Source organism: Balaenoptera acutorostrata, chromosome 8 (genome assembly GCF_949987535.1).
Source record: "Balaenoptera acutorostrata chromosome 8, mBalAcu1.1, whole genome shotgun sequence".
NCBI lineage: Eukaryota > Metazoa > Chordata > Mammalia > Artiodactyla > Balaenopteridae > Balaenoptera > Balaenoptera acutorostrata.
In genome coordinates, this window is record NC_080071.1 from 12,212,393 (window position 1) to 12,233,983 (window position 21,591).

At 41.2% G+C, this 21,591-nt stretch overlaps 1 protein-coding gene and 1 long non-coding RNA gene across 6 annotated transcripts in view; one reads left to right on the plus strand and one right to left on the minus strand.

Moving 5' to 3' along the window:
• Nucleotides 1–21,591, plus strand: part of LYPD6B (LY6/PLAUR domain containing 6B) — a 252,894-nt gene that overhangs the window by 229,793 nt on the left and 1,510 nt on the right. For both annotated transcript variants that reach the window (XM_057551819.1, XM_057551820.1), the window contains 3 exons: nucleotides 9,154–9,306; nucleotides 12,373–12,471; nucleotides 16,271–16,401. In XM_057551819.1, the coding sequence (XP_057407802.1) occupies nucleotides 9,192–9,306; nucleotides 12,373–12,471; nucleotides 16,271–16,401 (345 nt within the window). In that variant the 5' untranslated portion in view covers nucleotides 9,154–9,191. The remainder of the gene's footprint in view (nucleotides 1–9,153; nucleotides 9,307–12,372; nucleotides 12,472–16,270; nucleotides 16,402–21,591) is intronic.
• Nucleotides 1–21,591, minus strand: part of LOC103005097 (uncharacterized) — a 228,767-nt gene that overhangs the window by 17,243 nt on the left and 189,933 nt on the right. For all 4 annotated transcript variants that reach the window (XR_451074.2, XR_009009112.1, XR_009009113.1 and 1 more), the window contains 3 exons: nucleotides 17,604–17,753; nucleotides 8,233–8,359; nucleotides 7,640–7,735 (listed from right to left, as the gene is read on the minus strand). This is a non-coding gene — a long non-coding RNA (uncharacterized LOC103005097). The remainder of the gene's footprint in view (nucleotides 1–7,639; nucleotides 7,736–8,232; nucleotides 8,360–17,603; nucleotides 17,754–21,591) is intronic.

The following is a 21,591-nucleotide window of genomic DNA, read 5'->3' on the forward strand; positions in this document are numbered from 1 at the left end:
GACAAATGCATAGTAACAGTTCTGCAGCCTAAAGCTCTCCCAAATGAAAGATAACCGTGCAGGTGCTGAAAGCATTTGACGTGATTGGTAATACAGTCTCTTAAACAGAGTTCTAGGGATACTTTATCACCTGGCACATAGTGCTTAAGCATTAATTCATTCAATAAGATACATGTATGTGTGTGTGTATGCAGATGCACGTACACATATATATACACACACACATATCCAGATGAACTTGTCATCTAAGATTTCTGCTTTGGTACAGATACTCCATCATATTAGAATATATACAGAGAGATTCAAATGAGAGACACATCTGTGTGTATACACTTTATTTTTATGGTCATTTTTCTACCTCAGCTGAGACTAAACGAAGTCAAAAGTGCTAGCCATCACCTGCACGTCTAGTGACCTTGAAAGCTATTTTCTCAGTTGAGTTCTATTTTCACGCATGAGTGCTGTTTTCACACGAGTGCCATGTGTTTGAGAATGCATCTTTGGGATGGTTCTCCTCCAGTCAACAATTATAGAATAATGGATCCTTAGCCAGCTGTTGGACGTTTCAGCCTAGATTTCTATTATGAGAACTTTGATTGGTTATTAAAAGAAATGAGTTCAGTACAGCAAGCAAGGATAGGGAACATAAAAACAATGTCTTCTGTGCCCAGCCTCTGTTGCCACTCGGTTTATATCCGTGCGGTTCTGCCGGTAGAATCCCTCATTAACAGCACCAACACCTGTGTGCCTGCAGCTCTCCCGCAGAACTTCTGTCCAGTTATTATATCTTCCTCTCAAATCTAAAAACACCCCTCTCACACAGAAAAGAAAATAATCTCTCTCATTTGCCTGCCTGACAGTAGAAACATCTTTGTAAAATTACCTCTTAAAATTATGCCTTTGGCTTTTTTAAAGAAACGGCCAAATTGAGGGATGCATCTGGAGCTCTTTGAAACAAATTTCAGGCGTTATCCACATGTTGTTTGCTGCTCTCTGTATAAACATGCATAGGGCCCACTAATTTGAGAATTAAGGATCAGGGGGAGTTTTCTTTTTACAAATAATGAGAATGTGTGTTCCATGTGTGTCTCTCTCGGCTCCTGGGAAGTACAGAGCAAAGCGTGACATACAGCAGAGGAACACCATTCATAGAAGGGGTTAGGATCTTTACTTTCCTCTCATCCAATATGGTTTTGACTGCATATTTTGAGAGGTTTAATGCATAAGTGACTTGGCATAAGCCTCCTAAAAATCATTTATGGAAGCAAACTGGGTAAAAATTATTCCACTTATGTGAAGGATACTCTCAAATATAATCAATTAACATAGTTTTATTAGATTCCTACCATTTGTCCACATAGTTCAATACAACATGACAAACCAAGCTTGATTCTTTTTAAAAGGAGTCCTGTTTCTAACTCCTAAACATCTAATCTTGTTCACATGGAGTTCTTACCTTCTTAGTCTCCTGTGTCATGAGAGCCTTCTCAGAAAGATGTAAAATTGTATCTTTGACAAAAATGCAGGACTTCCCTGGTGGCGCAGTGGTTAAGAATCCGCCTGCCAATGCAGGGGACATGGGTTCAAGCCCTGGTCCGGGAAGATCCCACATGCCGTGGAGCAACTAAGTCCATGCGCCACAACGACCGAGCCTGCACTCTAGAGCCCGTGAGCCACAACTACTGGGCCCGCATGCCACAACTACTGAAGCCCACACGCCTAGAGGCCGTGCTCTGCAACAAGAGAAGCCACCGCAATAAGAAGCCTGTGCACCGCACAAAGAGTAAGCCACTGCTCGCTCAACTAGAGAAAGCCTGCGCTCAGCAACGAAGACCCAACGCAGCCAAAAATAAGTAAATAAAATAAATAAATTTATTTTTTAAAAATGCAGCTGAAAAGTTACTACTTTGGAAGTGTCTTTTAGCTTTTTCTTAAAATTTGAATCACGTTTAAAAAGATGTCTTTAAAATTGATTAGACTATTTCTTCACCCAAATTACACACTTATGGGCCCTGTATTAATTCACGATTGATTTGCATAATGAAATTATTTTAATAATAGCACTGTTTTAGACATCATCTTTTAAAAAAATTTTTATTTATTTTTTCATTTTTGGCTGTATTGGGTCTTCATTTCTGTGCGAGGACTTTCTCTAGTTGTGGCGAGCAGGGGCCACTCTTCATCGCGGTGCACGGGCCTCTCACTATCGCGGCCTCTCTTGTTGCGGAGCACAGGCTCCAGACGCGCAGGCTCAGTAGTTGTGGCTCACGGGCCTAGTTGCTCCGCGTCATGTGGGATCCTCCCAGACCAGGGCTCGAACCCGTATCCCCTGCATTGGCAGGCAGATTCTCAACCACTGCGCCACCAGGGAAGCCCCCTAGACATTATCTTGTATCACGTTGCATGTAGTAGGAAAAACTCCTATCTTTAGCACTGCAAAATGCACAGCTTTATGTTTAGAAATGAGATACTCAGTTCTGTGAGTCTTTGATCCTGCGCATTATGAGATTTTTTTTTAAGTTTTACTTTAAAAGAGTATAGCAGAAATCTGAAATATTATGATGATATTGTATTACATTTATGACTTTTTATGGCATAACTAAAGTCTTCATTAATATCCTTCCCCTAAAATCATAGAATATTAGAAGTGGAAGGAACCTTGGCAGTCATTCATTCCAACTTCTCACTTGGTTGCAATAGAGAGAACTTCTGAATCTTCTTAAGAAATGAGTGCATAGAACTCAACACAGTTTACTAGATTTGGTCCAGCTGGTGTGGAATGGAACTGGACAGTTATATCCCTTGATCTGATCTCTATTCTCCTGCTAATGCTACCTGAAAAAGCCTGGGGGGAGGGAGGGAAGGGAGAGAACATGTCTTCAACATCGTCTAAGTAAAATGTACATTACCTATGTAATTGCACTCAATCCACACAGTTTAGAAATTTTACCTACACGACTCTAAGCCTCGTTTGTCTTAGTGGCAAATGGGGACAGTACTTCTTAACTCCGTGGTCGCCTGATTAGTAAATGTAGACCCAGAATTTTATCCTAGGTCTACTTGAATCAAAAGTCCATTGTTTTCCCCCCTCAAAGATGATTGTATTCACTCTTGACAGTCACAGCTCACTAGTGGTTCACGTTGACTTTTGGGCTCCAATAACGTGTGACAGCACAGGCAGTGTGTCTCTCTTATTCACTGTTGTATACTAAGTGCTCAGCACAGTACCTACTATGAATGCTTGACTTATGATCATGCTGCTTTCAAGATTTGGAGAAGCAGTACTGAGAGGTTGAATCATGATTCTATTTTTCCCTACTGAATGTTATTATGCAATAGTAGAATCCATGGTACTCCACGGAGATTTTTGTATTTTCAGATAAACATGATGGACTGAGCATAAGCTAAAATTCTCTCTCGTATTTTGCTTCAGGCACATAGAAATGCTAAATTAAACATCTTTAAAATTAATATTTAAACTTAGCAGGGAAAAGGGACTCTTCATGTACCAGAGCAGAGAATCTGTCAGAGAAGGTAAAAGCTGAGCCGCAGGAGCTGGGCTCTCAGTGCCCAGGCGAGGTTCCCCTCAAGGAAGAGAGCTAGAGCAGAGTCTCAGCCTAGATCCTGTGAATGCTCTTCCCGAATTTAATGAGAACCAGAGTATCTCCATTGGCCAACCTCTCCTAAAAGCCAGAAGCAAGTAGTACCACCCTTGGAATGGATGGTAAAGTTTTCCGTCAAATTTCTCCTTTTCAGAGAGTGTTTTCATCTTTTCCACTGTTTCTGAGTAAAATTCCAGCACTCATTTTGAATCTCCTCTTTGCCTTCTATTCTTTTTACAGGGAAGCCAGGCCTATTAGGTTGTCATTAAAGTGTCTTACTGCGGGATAAGTGATGCTTGCAGGAAGGTGTGAATGCGAGTGTTGATAGGCATGTTGGACTTAGGAGAGCTGCTCCCCTTAAATTATGTACTTCATTTGTTTTATTGGCAGTGGAGGTTGGCCTGGTGCTTGCTGACTCATTATTAGCAATTGTGCAAGAAGTGCCAGTATTTACCACCTCTGCTTGGCCTCTTCTGTTCCACACCTCCTTTTGATTCCATCATTTCTTTATCATCTTCGGATGCTCTGGCAGCTCCTTACTGCCCACAGCCTTTGTCTTACTTGCTAAGGTGCTCCTTATAGGTCACAGCTAATGATGTTGGTTCTAGTCCCAAACGTATTTATTGAATATCTACCATGTGCTGAGTATGGGCGTAGGGAATATAAAAAGTAATGTAGTCCTCTTCCTACCTCAAAAGATTTTGAGGTCAAGGATATGTCACTTCCTCAGGCCTGCACATTCCCCAAGGAAGCTTAAAAATGCCACATATAGGAGGAGATGATGCCCATGGCTCAGACCTGGGAAATAGTCATGCTTGTGGACCAAGTGCCACGTAGGTCCTTGACTCCGGGCAGTAGCAGGCCAGTCTCACGTGGGGTTTCCTAAATTTACGAATCTGGCTACCTGCTGTTCCCTGGAATGCCTGAGAGTTGCCTACCCCTGTTGTATCCCTACAAATGCGCCTTGCAGAAATCCCTTCTCTCTCAGCAAAGAAGCACACTGCATTCTGGAACAAAAATTAATATACTTTCCAAAGAGAGGACTCAAGACCAGCACCATAGATGAGGGGCTTCTGACAAGGTCTACTCTCTGGGAAAGATGGATGATGGTAATGAGCTGTGTCTGGGGAGGAATGTTTTGAGGTACCCTTGAGTTTGAGAAGTGTGGACCAGATACCTAACCTGGATGTGGAGCTTTCTTAGTGTCAATATAAGAAAACATCTAAGTTACAGGAGGCCAAATCATAACGGCCATATTCTGAGTCAGCAAGCAGCTGTTCTTAACCATTATGGAGGTCTCAGATTCCTTTGAGAGACTCAACCCAGGGGGAAAATATGTATGGACACAATTTTGCAAATAACCTTAAGAAGCTCACAGGTCCCCTCTCCCCCATATGGAGAACTCTGCTCTATGTGATGGTCCTAAAGAAAGTACCAGAATGGTTTAGTCTAGCTTGTATTAAAGATTTTTTTTCCTTCTGGAGCAGAATACAAGCTCTGCTATAACCTTGTTCTGCTAGAAAGATTGCAACAAGAGCCAACTCAGCAAAGTTTCAGCAGATAATTTTTAGTTCAGAGTCTCCGTGAAATGATTCCAAATGTAAAACAATTTTCAGATACTATAATTTAGTCATTTGCTTTTTCATTATCCTAATGTCTTTTGGTTGTGAAAAAATAAAGCAGTCATGTTAACACAAACCTATATACTGAAAAAAAGAGATAAATATAGGTGCTTGGGAGAAAAGCAGTATGTAGTGATAGATTATAAAGCATGCTCTGGAAAATGTGAGATACTGTTATTTAGCGCTTTCTTCATTTGACAGGTAAAACCTTTGCAGTTTTGGAGGACTTTGATAGAATAAGGCTATGCTGTTTTAACTAAAAATGGAAATGAAAATACATCTAGTCTATATGGAAGCAATATTCTTGTGGTCTGTTTTTCACTATTCTCAACTTCTGTGCTAGAACAAGGTGTGCGGACATGTTTTGAGGGGATGCTGTGTTTCAGGCCGTGCAGGGATCTCGGCACGTACTGCCCCTGAACCCCCCGTCCTGTTATGTAATAGTAATGAGACTATACTCCCTACAGCGCTTTTTCCAGGAAAGGAGAAACCAAAACACAAGTCTAATTCTTGGGTTTGTTGTTCATTCAGTGGTGTTTAAAGTCTTCTATCCAGTCAGAAGAACCTTTGTGATGTATCTGAGCTCTGTATTCCTCCTGGAAGAAAGGAATGCATTCTTACTTGCCTTCCTTTCTTCCAGGAGCTAGAAATAAGGCTAGGTGTTTGGGACCAATTACTACTTTCCAGAGACAAAGCTTTCCTGAGAGTATTTTTCAAAACTAGATAATATAAATTCGAACAGTTTTGCAGGACCTGAGTCCTTGCCACGGCCTGCTAAGTGCGTGTATGGCCTGACCTCACTGGCTCTGGCTTTGCCTCTTTCCCCCTTTCTCATGTTCTGGTCACACTGGCTGCTTTCTGAGTCCCCCCGACGAGGCACACTTCTTCCCATCTGAGGACCTTGGTTTCTTTTCCCTTGATTCTTTTGCTTGGATGCTTTTTTCTCAACATTTAATTCACCTGTGCGCATGTCACCTACTCAGATGTACAGGCCCACCATAAATATAAAGCAGGTCCTGGTATTCACTAACATATCATCTTATTATGTTTCCTCCACAGAGTTTATGACGATCAGAAATTATGGTCTTTTCCATATTTATTGGCTGTCTTCTCCCTCTAAAATGCAGACTGCTTGAGAGCAAAGACCTTGTTGGGGATCTAGTGGTAAAAAATCTGTTATGTACGAGGTGTCAATGATGGTATGTTGAATGAATGAATGGGCTTTTGTCTCACTGAGATTATGTGAGGAAAATCAGGTGTTCTGAGTTGTGATCCCAAAGTATTTGGGGATTTGTTCATCATAATAAATGCTTACGTAAGAACTAGCAAAATGCTGAGCACATAGCGAATTAGGTAGTTGAAGTGCTTTATATGTATTAACTAATTTAATTCCTATAACCCTATGAGGTAGATATTATTGTTATTACTCCCATTTTATAGATGCAAAAATTGTGGTACAGGGAAGTTAAGGAACTTGCACGAAGCTACACAGATAGTAGGTTTGAAGGCAGGTACATAAGCCAATGCTCTTTACCACCGAACAGAGAGTGCTCGATAAATACAGCTTTGACCTTGTGCCCAGCACTGGCTGAGCGCTTTGTATGCATGGCGTCACTCAGTCCTCAGCTCCACACTATGTAATAGGGACTGTCATTATGCCTGTTCTGCAGATGGGGAAGCTGAGGCTTGGAAAGCTTAAGCAACTTGTCTCAATTTCCATAGTCGCTTAGTGATGCAAAAGGGACTTGAATGTAGATAATATGAATGCTCTGATCTCAGGCATCCTCTCCATGTTATAAGAGCACTTGTGGGTGGCTCTTGGAACATAGTCATTTTCAGGCTTGTGAGAGAGGGATTAGTCTCCCTCATTCAAAGGGTCTCCACTGGTGTCAAGAAGGGGTATCAATTACTTGGCTACAGATTCGTAACGAACACAGAACAGTCCAACTCAGAGAAATGAATAGGGAAGCAGAATTTGTGTCAGTATAACCACTGGTCTGTAAGGAATAAATAGAGTTGGTTAAATGTTCATTTCTTCAGAAAGAGCCTAACAATAGGATTTAGAAACTTGATAACTGTGAAAGGTCAATTTTCGTTTCTAAAATGAACAAGGACAGAATTAGAAATATATTGGTGTATCACTAGGTCCGATTCTGTACTGAGCTGAAATGCAGTGTACAAAGTTTAGCACTATTGTTTTGTGAAACTTACCAGGTTTTTCACCCTGAATCCTTAGGGACTCAGTTCTCTCAGTAGCAAAAGCCATCTGTAGGGATGATATGATGTTGTGGGTACATTCTGTCTGATTTTCAGCTCATTCTCTATAGGTAGGCATTATAAACCACCCATACAAAACCAGTATACTCACAACACAAGAGGGGGGGCACAAAATCCCTAGAACTTATGCATTCTTACCCTGGCTTCAAAGAAAGTATCCATGTGAAGGATTATGGTTGGATTTGTGGACATCAAACTTGTTTTCTTTGGAAGACTCCGTAAACCCACTGAGACCTATTGATTTAGCAAGAAGAAAACAGGTTCAGCATATATATATATATATATATATATATATATATATATATATATATATATATATATATATTTTAAACAATTTATATATTTATTTTTGGCCACGCCACGAGGCATGTGGGATCCTAGTTCCCCAACCAGGGATCAAACCCATGCCCCCTGCAGTGGAATCATGGAATCTTAGCCACTGGACCGCCAGGGGAGTCCCTAGCCAATATTTTTGAACCCTAAGATTCCAACATTTTCACAGAACTTGTATTACAAGTGCTCTTATGCAAGCAGTTCTATGTGATCCTACCCGAGCCTCTACTTGATGCTCACAGTTACCCAAACGTGTGGGCAGGGTGGGTGTTATTAAGCCACTTTACAGATGAAGAAATTGAGGTTAATAGAGTTGAAAGAGCTTGCCCAAGGTCAGGCCACTAATAAATAGCAGAGGTAGCACCTGAACCAAAGTCTTCGGACTCCAAGTTACTTACTTTTTCTGCTGGCCCACACCTCCCCCTTCTCAGAGAACGTGTTGGTGGTGATATTCCAGGTTCCGAGCATCTCTCCTGAAGATTTCCTTACTGGCAGGTCTGCTGCTAGAGGGTGGAACCTGTGGGGCTTAAGATGGAACATCTTATGCAGTGCTGTGTGCACATCTGTTGTTTCACTGGGTTCTGGCCCTGCTGACTTTAAGTGGCTGAAAGTGATAAGCAGTAACTGTGGGCCAGGACTAACGTTATATGTATGGTTTTCAAACAACTGTTACTCTGTTTCCTTGAGAACCTCCTGGCTGCTTCTCCTTGCTCCCCATGTGACGGAAACAGGTGGGGACGGCATTTCCCGGTTACCCTTATTTCTCTTCTCGGTGTCTGTGTGTTCTGGGATCCAGCAGAGACTTTGTTTCTCAAACGGGTTGCCCTTTTACTCAGTGTCCTTCCTACTGCTCCAACTTTTATTGTTTCTTCCAAGTTTTGAAACAGTTGCAAAATTCATCAACCATAGGTATTTAACTCAGGGGATGGAATTTCAGACAGGTGGTTCTGTAACTTCAGCCGAGCATGCCTCTGAACCGATCCGTGGTTGTTCAAAGATCAGGTGATTCAGCACGAAGTAAGCCAGCCCACTGAGGCAGCAGTGGAACGGGGCACAGCCAGGCCAGGACTGCTGCTTGATATCCAGGAACCCAGGCCACTGGGCGTCCTGCAGAGTGCAGAGGCCTGCCCAGTAAAAGGCAGCAATTGCTTAACTTTCATCTGATGGGGAAGAATGCAGTTTACTCACAGGTGCTGGCCCTACAGAACAAGTAGATTGTTGAATATATTTGAATAATCAAGCTTTCCAAACAGAAGCAAAACGTACTCCTAGTGATGTATAAAATGCAAATAAACTCAACCAGTCTCTTTTCACCATAGGTATATGAGTTTTGGACTTTTCCACACCCAGGGTCAGAATGCTGCTCCTCTGTCATGCCCTCACTGTAGCTGTGGCCCAGACCTTTATCTTCTCAGAAAACCGGGCATTCGCCAAGAACATCAACTTCTATAACGTGCGGCCTCCTCTTGACCGTAAGTAGTGGTTGTCACCATCATTGGTGATGGGGGGTCAGAGTAATTGTTTGAAGTCCCTGTTTCCCTATAGTAACTTTGCCTTTTCTGGAACGTTTGGTTTATACCCAGCATAAATCGGAAAGTCTTCACTACTTCCATGAGTAAGGGTAACACATGGTGACAGAAATTTTCTCAGTTTCTTTAAAATGGTTTGGCTTCCTGCTGAAGTCTCAAAAGGGTTCTTGTTTAAAATAATCTTCTGAACACTGTCCATAAGAATGGCTCAGCCAGAGAAATTCAGTGTTCTTTGTTGATCTCTTCCTTGGAGAAGGATATTGACTGTAGGAAGCTTCTGCATAAATTCTATATACTTTCAAATGGCCATTAACAATTTTGAAAACAGATTAGCATGTTTGAAATTTGGAGGGGAATACTACTTAGATTTTCATTAATATTACGCACAGTCACTATATATACATATATAAAAATATATATATATATATATTTAGTAATTCCAAGAATCTATTCTAAGGTCCTTAGCCATTTGAAGAGGAAAATGCATTTAAACAGACTTCTAATGAAGCATTAACATATATATAATCTCACCTCCTTTCTCTCCAGACAAGTAAAACTTCTCTGATATACTTTACAGAGAATTTGTTATAGATAAAAATTGTTTCGTGGAAATGTGAATGCCAGTGGTTCCCACATCTGTAAGAGTATCGGAATCACAATAAAAGCATTTAAAACTACATATTCCTGGGTCCCTTCTCCCGAGATTCAGCAGTCAGGAGGGTGGTATGCAGAATATTTTTTTTCCCTTTTCCCCCTCTTCTTTTTAAAAAAGTTCTCCTGATGCTGTTGATGCACAGCCAGGTTTGGGAACCACTGTCCTTATACTCCTAAAGGTGGAGTACTCATATTCCATACTCCTATATGATTACCATTCTGCATTGTGTGTTTTGTTTTTTAGGACATTCAGTCATTAGTAGGTGTATGTGTACGCACGTATATACTACACAACCATATACATATACACATGAATAATAGCCCACACACATCTTGAACTATCATTTATTACAAATTTCTAAATTGATAGTGATTATATACTGATAGCTTCATAGCATAGCATAGACATAGTTTTCATAAAATCTACATTATTGACAAAAATTTTTAACCTTTTATAAAAAAAATTAAAGAGAAAAAAGTAATATTTGATTAGTATAGAAAATTCCAAAGAGACAGGAAATGTGTAGAAGAAAATAAAATTTATTCATAATCCCAAGATTCAGAGTGAGCTCTTCTTTACATTTTTGAATACAGCTGACCCTTGAACAATGTGGGTTTGAACTGCCTGGGTCCACTCACAAGTGGATTTTTTCCCCATCGTCCATACCTCTAGTACTACATGGTCTGCAGAGGGCCATATGCAGGGCCGACAATAAATTACATGAGGATTTTCAACTGCATGGCGGGTTGGCGCCCCTGACCCCCACGTTGTTCAAGGGTCAACTGTGTTTCCTTCCACTGTTCTTAACTCTGTATGTGTATTTAACTTCGTGACAGAGATCACACAAATTTAATTTTGCAGTAGCTTAATGTCTTACATTAAAAATTTTTTTACTCACATAGCTGGCTATGTGAGTAAACTATTGCCCCATGCTTTATACTGGCCCCCCACGAGTGCACGTGTGCGCGCACACACACTCTCACAAGCAAGCTAAATGTTAATGCTTCATTGAAAATCTTTTTAATTAAATGCAGTTTCCTCTTCAATTGGCTAATGACCTTAGAATAGATGCTTGGAAGTACTAAATCAAAAAGGTTGTGCCAGTTTATACATTAACTATTTACCCACCGGCACTGAGTTTAAGTATTTTTTAAACTGTGCTGAATTAATAGGTGAAAATGGATTTCATTATTTATTTACTTACCTAATTCACTTTTATGCATAGGCGAAACTGAAATGTATTGCAAGAACTAATTTCATGTCCTCTGAACTTTAGCTTTTGATATTTTGCTCTTGTTTTATGCATCGATATATCCTCCCCTGTATGTGAAATACCCACTGCTTTCTCATTATCATCCCAACTTAGGGATGGTTTGGGTTACCTTGATCTGTGTCTGTTTCATTCTCCAGAAATAGGAGAACTGAAAGTTTCATACAGGGCTTTATACTCTGGCCTATAGAGAAATGTCAAATTTATTCTACTTTTGACTTCTCGCCCAACAAAATAACAAGATACAAGGCAGGAAAAAGAAAGCATAAAGACAAAAAGAACATACTAGCTGTTCTCAATCCAGACTGCCCGCAGCTCGTAATTCCTCCTTTCAGTAACCCTCTTGCCTGAGTACAAGGGCCTGAGAATTACTATCAATCATCCTTCTATTAAATGTTACATTCCTGACTGATAGAGGTCTAATGTTGGGGTAACTGACACATATCGAATGAGAGGACTTGTTTGAAGTTAAATGTAGCTGTAACGCAAGCACACATGGATGGAAACCAGCCTGGTCTGATGGGCCAGGGACTCGACTAGATATTTTTCTTGCAAACCTGCTGTTTAATCTTTCTCTCTGCAAGTCATGGGGATCTTCACTGTCACTATTATCGTAGCTATTATTATTTCTTAGAGGTTAAAAAAATCATACAACTAATTAGTGAGAAGCGCAGAATTCAAGCTCAGGTTTATGTGACTCCAGTTCTTTTCAGGGCCGATACTATATCAAAGTATTGGTCCCAATAGTGCCACCATCTTTGCCTGTCCACTCAACCCTCACTTATCCCCAAGTTATAAATTATAATAGAACAATACCATGGATATTTCAAAGTGGCTCATGGAAATCATTTGCATTCCTCTGTAGTAGATATTCATAGATGAAATATTCAAAGAAAAGGGAATAAAAGAAAATTCCCCAAAGTGTGGCAGTTAAGCCCAGCTCCATAGAAACAGAAGTCGTAAGGATGATGACTTGTAACTTTCATTTGATCTAGTGAAAGTTGCTAATTTTATGCCATATTTGATGTTTGAAAAAAATTTTTAACCATACTGTTTCCCTTTGCATTTTTTTTTTTTTTTAAAGCAACACCATTTCCAAACAGCTTCAAGTGTTTTACCTGTGAAAATGCAGGGGATAATTATAACTGCAATCGATGGGCGGAAGACAAATGGTGCCCACAAAGTAAGTGTGCTGAGTTTGGAACTCTTTGGTGATCAGACCTCATTTAGATATCTCTTAACTGGCCCTGAGCAGAGGCGTCTTATGTGATGAGATTAGCAAACCAGCAGGCCGATGATGTTCTATAGAAATCAGAGATTTTTTTGATGAGACTATCCAGACATCAGACTACTCTGAGAGAACATGGAAACTGATGCGTAGCCTCAATTTGCAGTTGTATGTGCTTTGAGGAAGAATTTAATCAATATTTACTAGGGAGAACAAAGAGACCACAGTGTTGACTAGGGCATTCTAAGAATGTCAGGAATGCTTGATGATACCGCTAGAAAAGTCCTACTTACTGGCTAAAGCAAAGGAAGGTTTTTGTACTCTTGAGATACACTAATGCTTGAGAAACTCATTCATTTATTCAACAAACATTTGAGCATCTTTTTAGTTTGTTTAGTTCCCTGGTAGATCCCCAGTGCCTAGACCATATTAGGAGCTCAGTAAATATTGACAGAATGAAGGGATGCCTTTGACTAGGTAGTCAGGAAATCTTCTCTGAGGAATATATACATTTGAACCGAGAACCAAATGACCAAAACAAGTCAGCTGCATGGACATCTGTAGGAAGAGCATGCCAGGAAGAGGGAACAGCAAATGCAAAGGCAAGATTTGGCTTCCTCTGTGAACAGGAAGAAGGCTGGCTGGTGAGGCGTAGTAGGAGATGGAGAAAGGATCTGATTGAGATTAAGTCCTGGGATGTGCAGTATCTTATTCTGATAAGAAGTTTGGATTTCATTGTAAATGTGATGGGGAGTAGGGTGTTTAAGCCATGGAGTACAAGATGCTAGGTGTGTTCTAAAATATTGCTCTGGCTGCCGAGTGCAGAATGGATGGTTGGGAACAAGAGAAGAAGGGGACACCAAATGGGGTCTTTCATTGTTTTGGGGCAGGAGAAGATGGTGACTTGGACTAATGTGGCAGGAATGTAGGGGGCAAGAATGATTTAATAATACATATAAACTTGGAGGTAAAGCAGACAGGACGTGCTGATGGATGATTTGTAATTGAAAAACTCAGAACTATAAGAAGATCAGGCTATTTGGATTATAGGATGCACTGTTTTTTGGGTTTTCAGATGTAAAAGGCCAACAAAAACATACTTAGAGATTACCAGTTTTGGTCTACTATTACCTTGAATCTTTTGGAAATTTCTATATCACATTATGGCAGTGGAATAGCCTTACCTCTTCTAGATGATGCCAAAGTGTGGAACCAAGAAATAGTATACACTGGAGACCTCTACTGGGCCTGAGAATCTTACGCTGTAAATTAGCAAAGATGGCTGTGATATTTACATGGACAGTATTTTTCATTATTTCTTTTCAAGAATAATTATCAAAATATTTTTTTCTTGAGGTTACTTTACAGTTCTGAAGAGTGGTTGACTGAATTGTGCTTGTGAGTGCATGTATGCTTTTGGGGATTTGATTCTACATTTTTCACAAACATTAATTTCAACATTTCTGAGGTTGGCGGATGCCTCTCTTTAACTAGCTTGTGTCAGAGGGTGGGTATCATTCTTTAACCATTTGCTTTAAATTCTCCCAAGAACTGGATGGGAAGGGTTTAGAACAGTGGTCGATTGCGGCATTGATGTCCAGCCTCTTTATGGACACTGGCTGGCACTTTTCTTATCCTTATCTTTATGGCTGGCATCATTCTTTTGAATTTTACCAAATGCTGTTCCTACTAGGTCTGTGCATGTTCCAATTTGTCTCTCATTAATCGAAGCCACTTTTAATGGGAACAGGCATGGAAATTTCTGGGTTTTAGAATTTCATCTCTGTTGAAACATGGGAGCAAAAGAGGGGTGCTGCAGCTTTTTGCCAACAAGAAAATATCAGGGAGGGGAGAGCCAGCTCTTCCCCATCCACCCTGAAAGCCTGACTCGTAGAGAGATGGACACGGAATGCCCCCTGCATTCCAGCGTGCGTAACAGTACATTCTTGATTGTACACCAGCCAAGCCCCAAAGATACTAACCATCTGGAATTCTGAAGCTGTAATTGCTTACTTTTCACCTTGTCATTATTGAGGGGGGTGATAGTCAACCATTTCTTGGGGCACACAGGCCTGTGGCTTTGGTTCTTTGTCATCTCAGGTTTCCTTTTCACTTAATAGCTCTGCTTCTGTGGTCTGCCAGGGTTGTTAAAAGAGGTTCTCTAGGTAACAGGATATGACAAGAATGACATTTCTTATTACCCCGGCTTTTACTCTGATTTTGTAGGGCTGCTTTAGCATGTGTGACAGTCTCTATGAACACAGGCAGCTACCAGTTTTCAGTTCTTCTTTGTCTGGAGTACAGATTGGGATGCCTTTCAGAACAGGTAGTGGTTCCCTGTCCTGCAGGGTCCCAGTCAGCCGCTCTTGCAGAGCACTCTGCTCACGCCCAGTTCCATGCTGAGTGTACTAAGAGGCACGGTAGTGTGCTGGTGAAGAGCACAAACCCTGGAAAACTGCCTACGTGACAGTCTTACCTTCCACCACTTTCCACCTATGTGACCGTAAGCCTCAGTTTTTTTATCTGTGAAATGGGGATGTTAATATGACTTATCTTAAGGCCTACGGTGAGGATTGAATGAGTGAATACATGTTAGAAGAGAGCCTGGTTGGTGGTACGCACTTACTAGGCATTTGCTATTGTTAACATTACGTAGCACTTGCCCTGTCAAACACCCAGGCGCTTATAATTTTACTGAAACGAACATGGGCTCAAAGGCTCTCATGTGGCTTCTTCACTTGTGACAGAGGCAGTTCCCTAAGCCCCGTCTTCTCAACTCTTGCGTTTTCCTGCTCCCTGCCCCCACTTGTAGGGCACTGCTGCCGTAGTCCCTTCTCAATAAACTAAGCAGCACTGCATTGGCCTGAGATAACTAAAGAGTAAGAGGCGCAGAACTAAAGTGGAATGTCCTAGGTTAGTGAATGAAATCACGTTCTTGAAAGAACCCTAAGAATAAAAGGTGAATGGTTAAAGGTATAAGGGGTAATCTGTGTGGAAATGAACTAGCCCCGCGGAACGGGAGGGTGCAGAGAAGGTAAGAGTTAACTAAAGAGGAGGAGAAAAGCTGGAAATACTTTGGGGAAAAGTCAAACACGCTGGGAGGATTAGAGCCTGGAGAAGAATTAGGTGAGTAAGCAAGGTGCTCTTGGTGTGTAATTTGAGGCACCTGCTTCTCAGGCCAGGTTGCCACATGGCCTATTAGTATATAAAGAAACATATGCAGAATAATGCAACAAGTTCTATGACCCACTGCATTTTACATTTATAGTTTTCATTTTATTTTAGAGTTACAGAACATGTGCTTCAGAGGGAGAAACACAGACATACTGACACTCTCTTATGAAATGAGCAGACCTACTTTTTTGGTGTTATACTCCTTTATTGGAGTATAATTGCTTCACAGTACTGTGTTAGTTTCTGTTGTACAACAAAGTGAATCAGCTATATGCATACCTATGTCCCCATATCCCCTACTTCTTGGACCTATGGTTTTGATGAAAAGCTTGTCCAATTTTTTTCTCAGCTTTACCTGGCACCAAAGAATAAGTGCCCATTTATATTCATCTTAAAAATAGACATGTGCTTCAGAAGCTAATGCCTGTTCAGCAACACCACCTAGAAACTTGAGTCCACGGCCATTAAATTTCTTGCCTAGAAACTTAAGGATCATCCTGAATTTTAGTCATTTCTGAAGTGACTGTTGAAAGTTAGTTTTTTACATTGCAAAAAAAATAAGTTGCTTTTTTCTGCCTAGATACACAGTACTGTTTGACAGTACATCACTTTACCAGTCATGGCAGGAGTACATCCATCACCAAAAAGTGTGCCTCCACAAGCGAATGTCATTTTGTTGGCTGCCACCACAGCCGAGATTCTCAACACACGGTAAGGAGCGTGTGTGTGTGTAAAGTTACTGTCCTGTGGTTTCTTGATGGTGATGGCTGGTTGTATATAAAGAGGCAGGAAGGATAAATAATGTCAAACATACGTATACTTCGAGAGACTCCCTTACACTGATACAATGGAGATGAAAGAAGAAGCCTTTCTGTCCATCAAACAATAATATTACTAAAAACAAATGATAATTCTCAGATTCCAGAGCTAGACCCCGGGGTCTAGACCTTGGACTTTGGGTGAGTTGTCTGAAGTCAACTCTGGAAGCCCCAAAAGCAAACAAACAATCCATGCACAAGAGGATGACCAACACTATAGAGCCCAGCTTACATATTTTGTTTATGGCTAGAAATCACCAAGAGTCACTGCACCAAGAAGGTGGAAAGAGGAAAATGGTGACAAACTTTTACAAAGGAAACCTTGTCTCACTTTTACTGCCTCTGCTTAGACGAGGAAGTGAGAATCTGAGAGGTTAACTCCAGCTTATTAAAATGAGCGATAGATACACATTTTAGATAACTCTATCTCTTCAGTTTTCTCATTCTACCATTCTAAATGAGCATTTTACTCTTTTACATGCCTGGAATCCTGAAATGGTTGAGAAAAAATTACTTGAAGGTATGTTAATTTCATGAGATCTTAGAATTCAATTTAGCCTATACATAAAGAAAATGGTCCTGACACCAGTGGCTTTTTAAAAAAATTTAGTTTAGTATGGTTGATTTAAAATGTTGTGTTAATTTCTGCTGTACACCAAATTGACTCAGTTATACATATATATATTCTTTTCCATTATGGTTTATCACAGGATATTGAATATAGTTCCCTGTGCTATGCAGTAGGACCTTGTTGGTTATCCATCCTATACATAACAGTTTGCATCTGCTAACCCCAAACTCCCAATCCTTCCCTCCCCCACCCCTCTCCCCCTTGGCAACCACAAGTCGGTTCTCTATGTCTGTGAGTCTGTTTCTGTTTCATAGATAAGTTCAGTTGCTGACACCACTGGCTTTTAGCTCCAGCTACAAAGGAGAATCTGCTGGGGAGCTTTTGTGGGGGGTGGGCATCCCAGACCAATTGAAGCAACTTCAGAGTGAGATCTGGGCCTCAGGAATTTTTTTTTTTAAGTTCCCCAAGGTGATTTTGATGTGCAGCCAGGATTGAGAACCACTGAGGTAGATACTTTATCTTACCTGGCCATCCTGGAAGCCATTTGATATACTTTATCCTGAAAGCCTCTGTGAATGTCTAGGTTTATCAGGTTGAGGCGTTGTATCCGATATCATGACAGGGAGTGCTTCCCTTGAGAACACCTTGTGCTGTGAGGGAGCATGCCGTTGCCACTGTAAAGATAGGAATCAGCGTTAGTACAGACAACAGAGTGATAATTATCCCCTAACAAGTAGTACTGAGAAAGAAAATCAATGAACAATCCAAAAGGTTCCTAGGTTTTATTTTTGTTTCAGTGTTTCTGCTTACAAACCTTCAGAAGAGGTGTTGACTCAGTTAAGCAGTCTTATTCAGTTTGCCTTTCTCTTGCTTATGCTTGGGTTGATGCAGGTAAATCACACTTAAAATGAAAAGACTCTCAAGATGGTTTTTACTTTGAGGTAAGTGGGGGGAAGTGTGCCCAAGGGCCTGGATGACTCACAGACTAAAAGCCAACTCAATTCCGTCCTCAGAGAGGTCTTTAACATCCTAAATGTTTGCACTTCAGTTACTGTCTCACTGCAACCACTTAAGAGACCCCAAGCCAGAACTGCCCAGCCAGGCCCTTCCTGAATTCCCACCTCAAAGAAACGTTTTCACTTAGAAAAATTACAGTATGAAAAGTTACCTAGGGCTTCCCTGGTGGCGCAGTGGTTGAGAATCTGCCTGCTGATGCAGGGGACACGGGTTCGAGCCCTGGTCTGGGAAGATCGCACATGCCGCGGAGCAACTAGGCCCGTGAGCCACAACTGCTGAGCCTGTGCTCCGCAACAAGAGAGGCCGCGATAGTGAGAGGCCCGCACACTGCAGTGAAGAGTGGCCCCCACTTGCCACAACTGGAGAAAGCCCTCGCACAGAAACAAAGACCCAACACAGCCAAAAATAAATAATAATTAAAAAATGAATATCTGCTTATAAAAAAAAAAAAGTTACCTATTGGGAGAAAAGATGGCAGAGTAGAAGGACACGAGCTCATCTTCCCTTAAGAAAACACCAAAATCACAGCTAACTGCTGAACAACCATCAACAAGAAAAATGCTGAAACCTACCAAAAAAGATATCCTACATCCAAAGACAAAGAGCCACAAGGAGATGGTAGAAGGGGTGCAACTGTGATAAAATCAAATCCCATACCGGCCCAGTGGGCAACCCACAAACTGGAAAATAATTGTCACAGAAGTTCAACCACAGGAGTGAAAGTTCTGAGACCCACATCAAGCTCCCCAGCCTGGGGGTCTGGCAATGGGAGGAGGAGCCCCCAGAGAATCTGGCTTTGAAGGCCACTGGGGTTTGTCACAGGAATTCCACAGGACTGGAGGAAACAAACTCCACTCTTAGAGGGCACACACAAGGTCTTGTGTGACTAGGACCCAGGGAGAAAAGCAGGGACCTCGTAAGAGTCTGGGCCAGACCTACCTGCTGGTATTGGAGGGTCTCCTGTGAAGGCGGGGTGTGGCTCACTGCAGGGACAAAGACACTGGCAGTGGTAGTTCTGGGAAGTTCTCATTGGCATGAGCTCTCTGGGAGCCTGCCATTTTCTCACCAAGACCTGGCCCCACCCAACAGCCTGTAGGCTCCTGTGCTGGGACACCTCAGGCCAAACAACCAACGGGGTGGGAACACAGCCCCACCCATCAACACACAGGCTGCTTAAAGTCTTCCTGAGCACACAGCTACCAGCTAAATATACCTCCTGACACGGCCCTGCCCACCAGAGGGACATGACCCAGCTCCACCCACCAAAAAGCCTGCTTAAGCCCCTGGACCAACCTCCTTTAATATACGCAGATCAATCAGTGTGGTACACCATATCAACAAATTGAAGAACAAAAACCATATGATCATCTCAATAGATGCAGAAAAAACTTTTGACAAAATTCACCACCCATTTATGATAAAAACTCTCCAGAATGTGGGCATAGAGGGAACCAACCTCAACCTAATCAAGGCCATATATGACAAACCCACAGCTAACATCATACTCAACAGTGAAAAGCTGAAAGCATTTCCTCTAAGATCAGGAACAAGACAAGGATGTCCACTCTTGCCACTTCTACTCAACGTAGTTTTGGATGTCCCAGCCATGGCAACCAGAGAAGAAAAAGAAATAAAAGGAATCCAAATTGAAAAAGAAGTAAAACTGTTACTGTTTGCAGATGACATGATACTATACATAGAAAACCCTAAAGATGCTACCAGAAAACAACCAGAGCTCATCAATGAATTTGGTAAAGTTGTGGGATACAGAAATCTCTTGCATTCCTATATGCTAACAATGAAAGATCAAAAAGAGAAATCAAAGAAATAATCCCAATTACCACTGCATCAAAAAGAACAAAATACCTAGGAATAAACCTACCTAAGGAGGCAAAAGACCTGTACTCAGAAAACTATAAGATGCTGATGAAAGAAATCAAAGATGACACAAACAAATGGAGAGCTATACCATATTCTTGAAATACCATATTCTTGAAATGGAAGAATCAATGTTGTCAAAATGACTATACTACCCAAAGCAATCTACAGATTCAATGCAATCTCTATCAAATTACCAGCGGCATTTTCACAGAACTAAAACAAAAAGTTTTAAAATTTGTATGGAGACACGAAAGACCCCAAATAGCCAAAGCAATCCTGAGAAAGAAAAACTGAGTTGGAGGAATCAGGCTCCCTGACTTCAGACTGTAGCACTTACAAAGAGCTACAATAACCAAAACAGTATGGTACTGGCACAAAAACAGAAATATAGATCCATGGAACAGGATAGAAAGCCCAGAGATAAACCCACACACCTATGGTCAATTAATCTATGACAAACGAGGCAAGACTACACAATGGAGAAAAGACAGTCTCTTCAATAAATGGTGCTGGGAAAACTGGACAGCTACATGTAAAAGAATGAAATTAGAACACTCCCTAACACCATACACAAAAATAAACTCCAAATGGATTAAAGACCTAAATGTAAGGCCTGATACTCTAAAACTCTTAGAGGAAAACATAGGCAGAACACTCTGGCATAAATCACAGCAATATCTTTTTTGATCCATCTCCTAGAATAATGGAAATAAAACAAGCAAACAAAACAAAAAAATGGACCTAATTAAACTCAAGAGCTTTTGTACAGCAAAGGAAACCATAAACAAAATGAAAAGACAACCCACAGAATGGGAGAAAATATTTGCAAATGAAGCAACCAACAAGGGATTAATCTTCAAAATACACAAGCAGCTCATGCAGCTCAATATCAAAAAAACAAACAACCCAATCAAAAAATGGGCAGAAGGCCTAAATAGACATTTCTCCAAAGCAGACATACAGATGGCCTAGAGGCACATGAAAAGGCTCAACACCACTAATTATTAAAGAAATGCAAATCAAAACTATAACGAGATATCACCTCACACCAGTTAGAATGGCCATCATCAAAAAGTCTACAGACAATAAATGCTGGAGAGGGTGTGGAGAAAAGAGGAACCTCCTACACTGTTGGTGGGAATGTAAACTGGTACAGCCACTATGGAGAACAGTATGGAGGTTCCTTAAAAAACTAAAAATAGGGGCTTCCCTGGTGGCGCAGTGGTTGAGAATCTGCCTGCCAATGCAGGGGACACGGGTTCGAGCCCTGGTCTGGGAAGATCCCACATGCCACGGAGCAACTGGGCCCGTGAGCCACAATTACTGAGCCTGCGCGTCTGGAGCCTGTGCTCCGCAACAAGAGAGGCCGCGATGGTGAGAGGCCCGCGCACTGCGATGAAGAGTGGTCCCCACTTGCCGCAACTAGAGAAAGCCCTCGCACAGAAACGAAGACTCAACACAGTCATAAATAAATAAATAAATAAAAGAACGTGAATTTCTTAAAAAAAAAAAAAAAAAAAACTAAAAATAGAACTACCATATGACCCAGCAATCCCACTCCTGGGCTTATAACCATGGTTTGAAAGGATACATGCACCCCAGTGTTCACTGCAG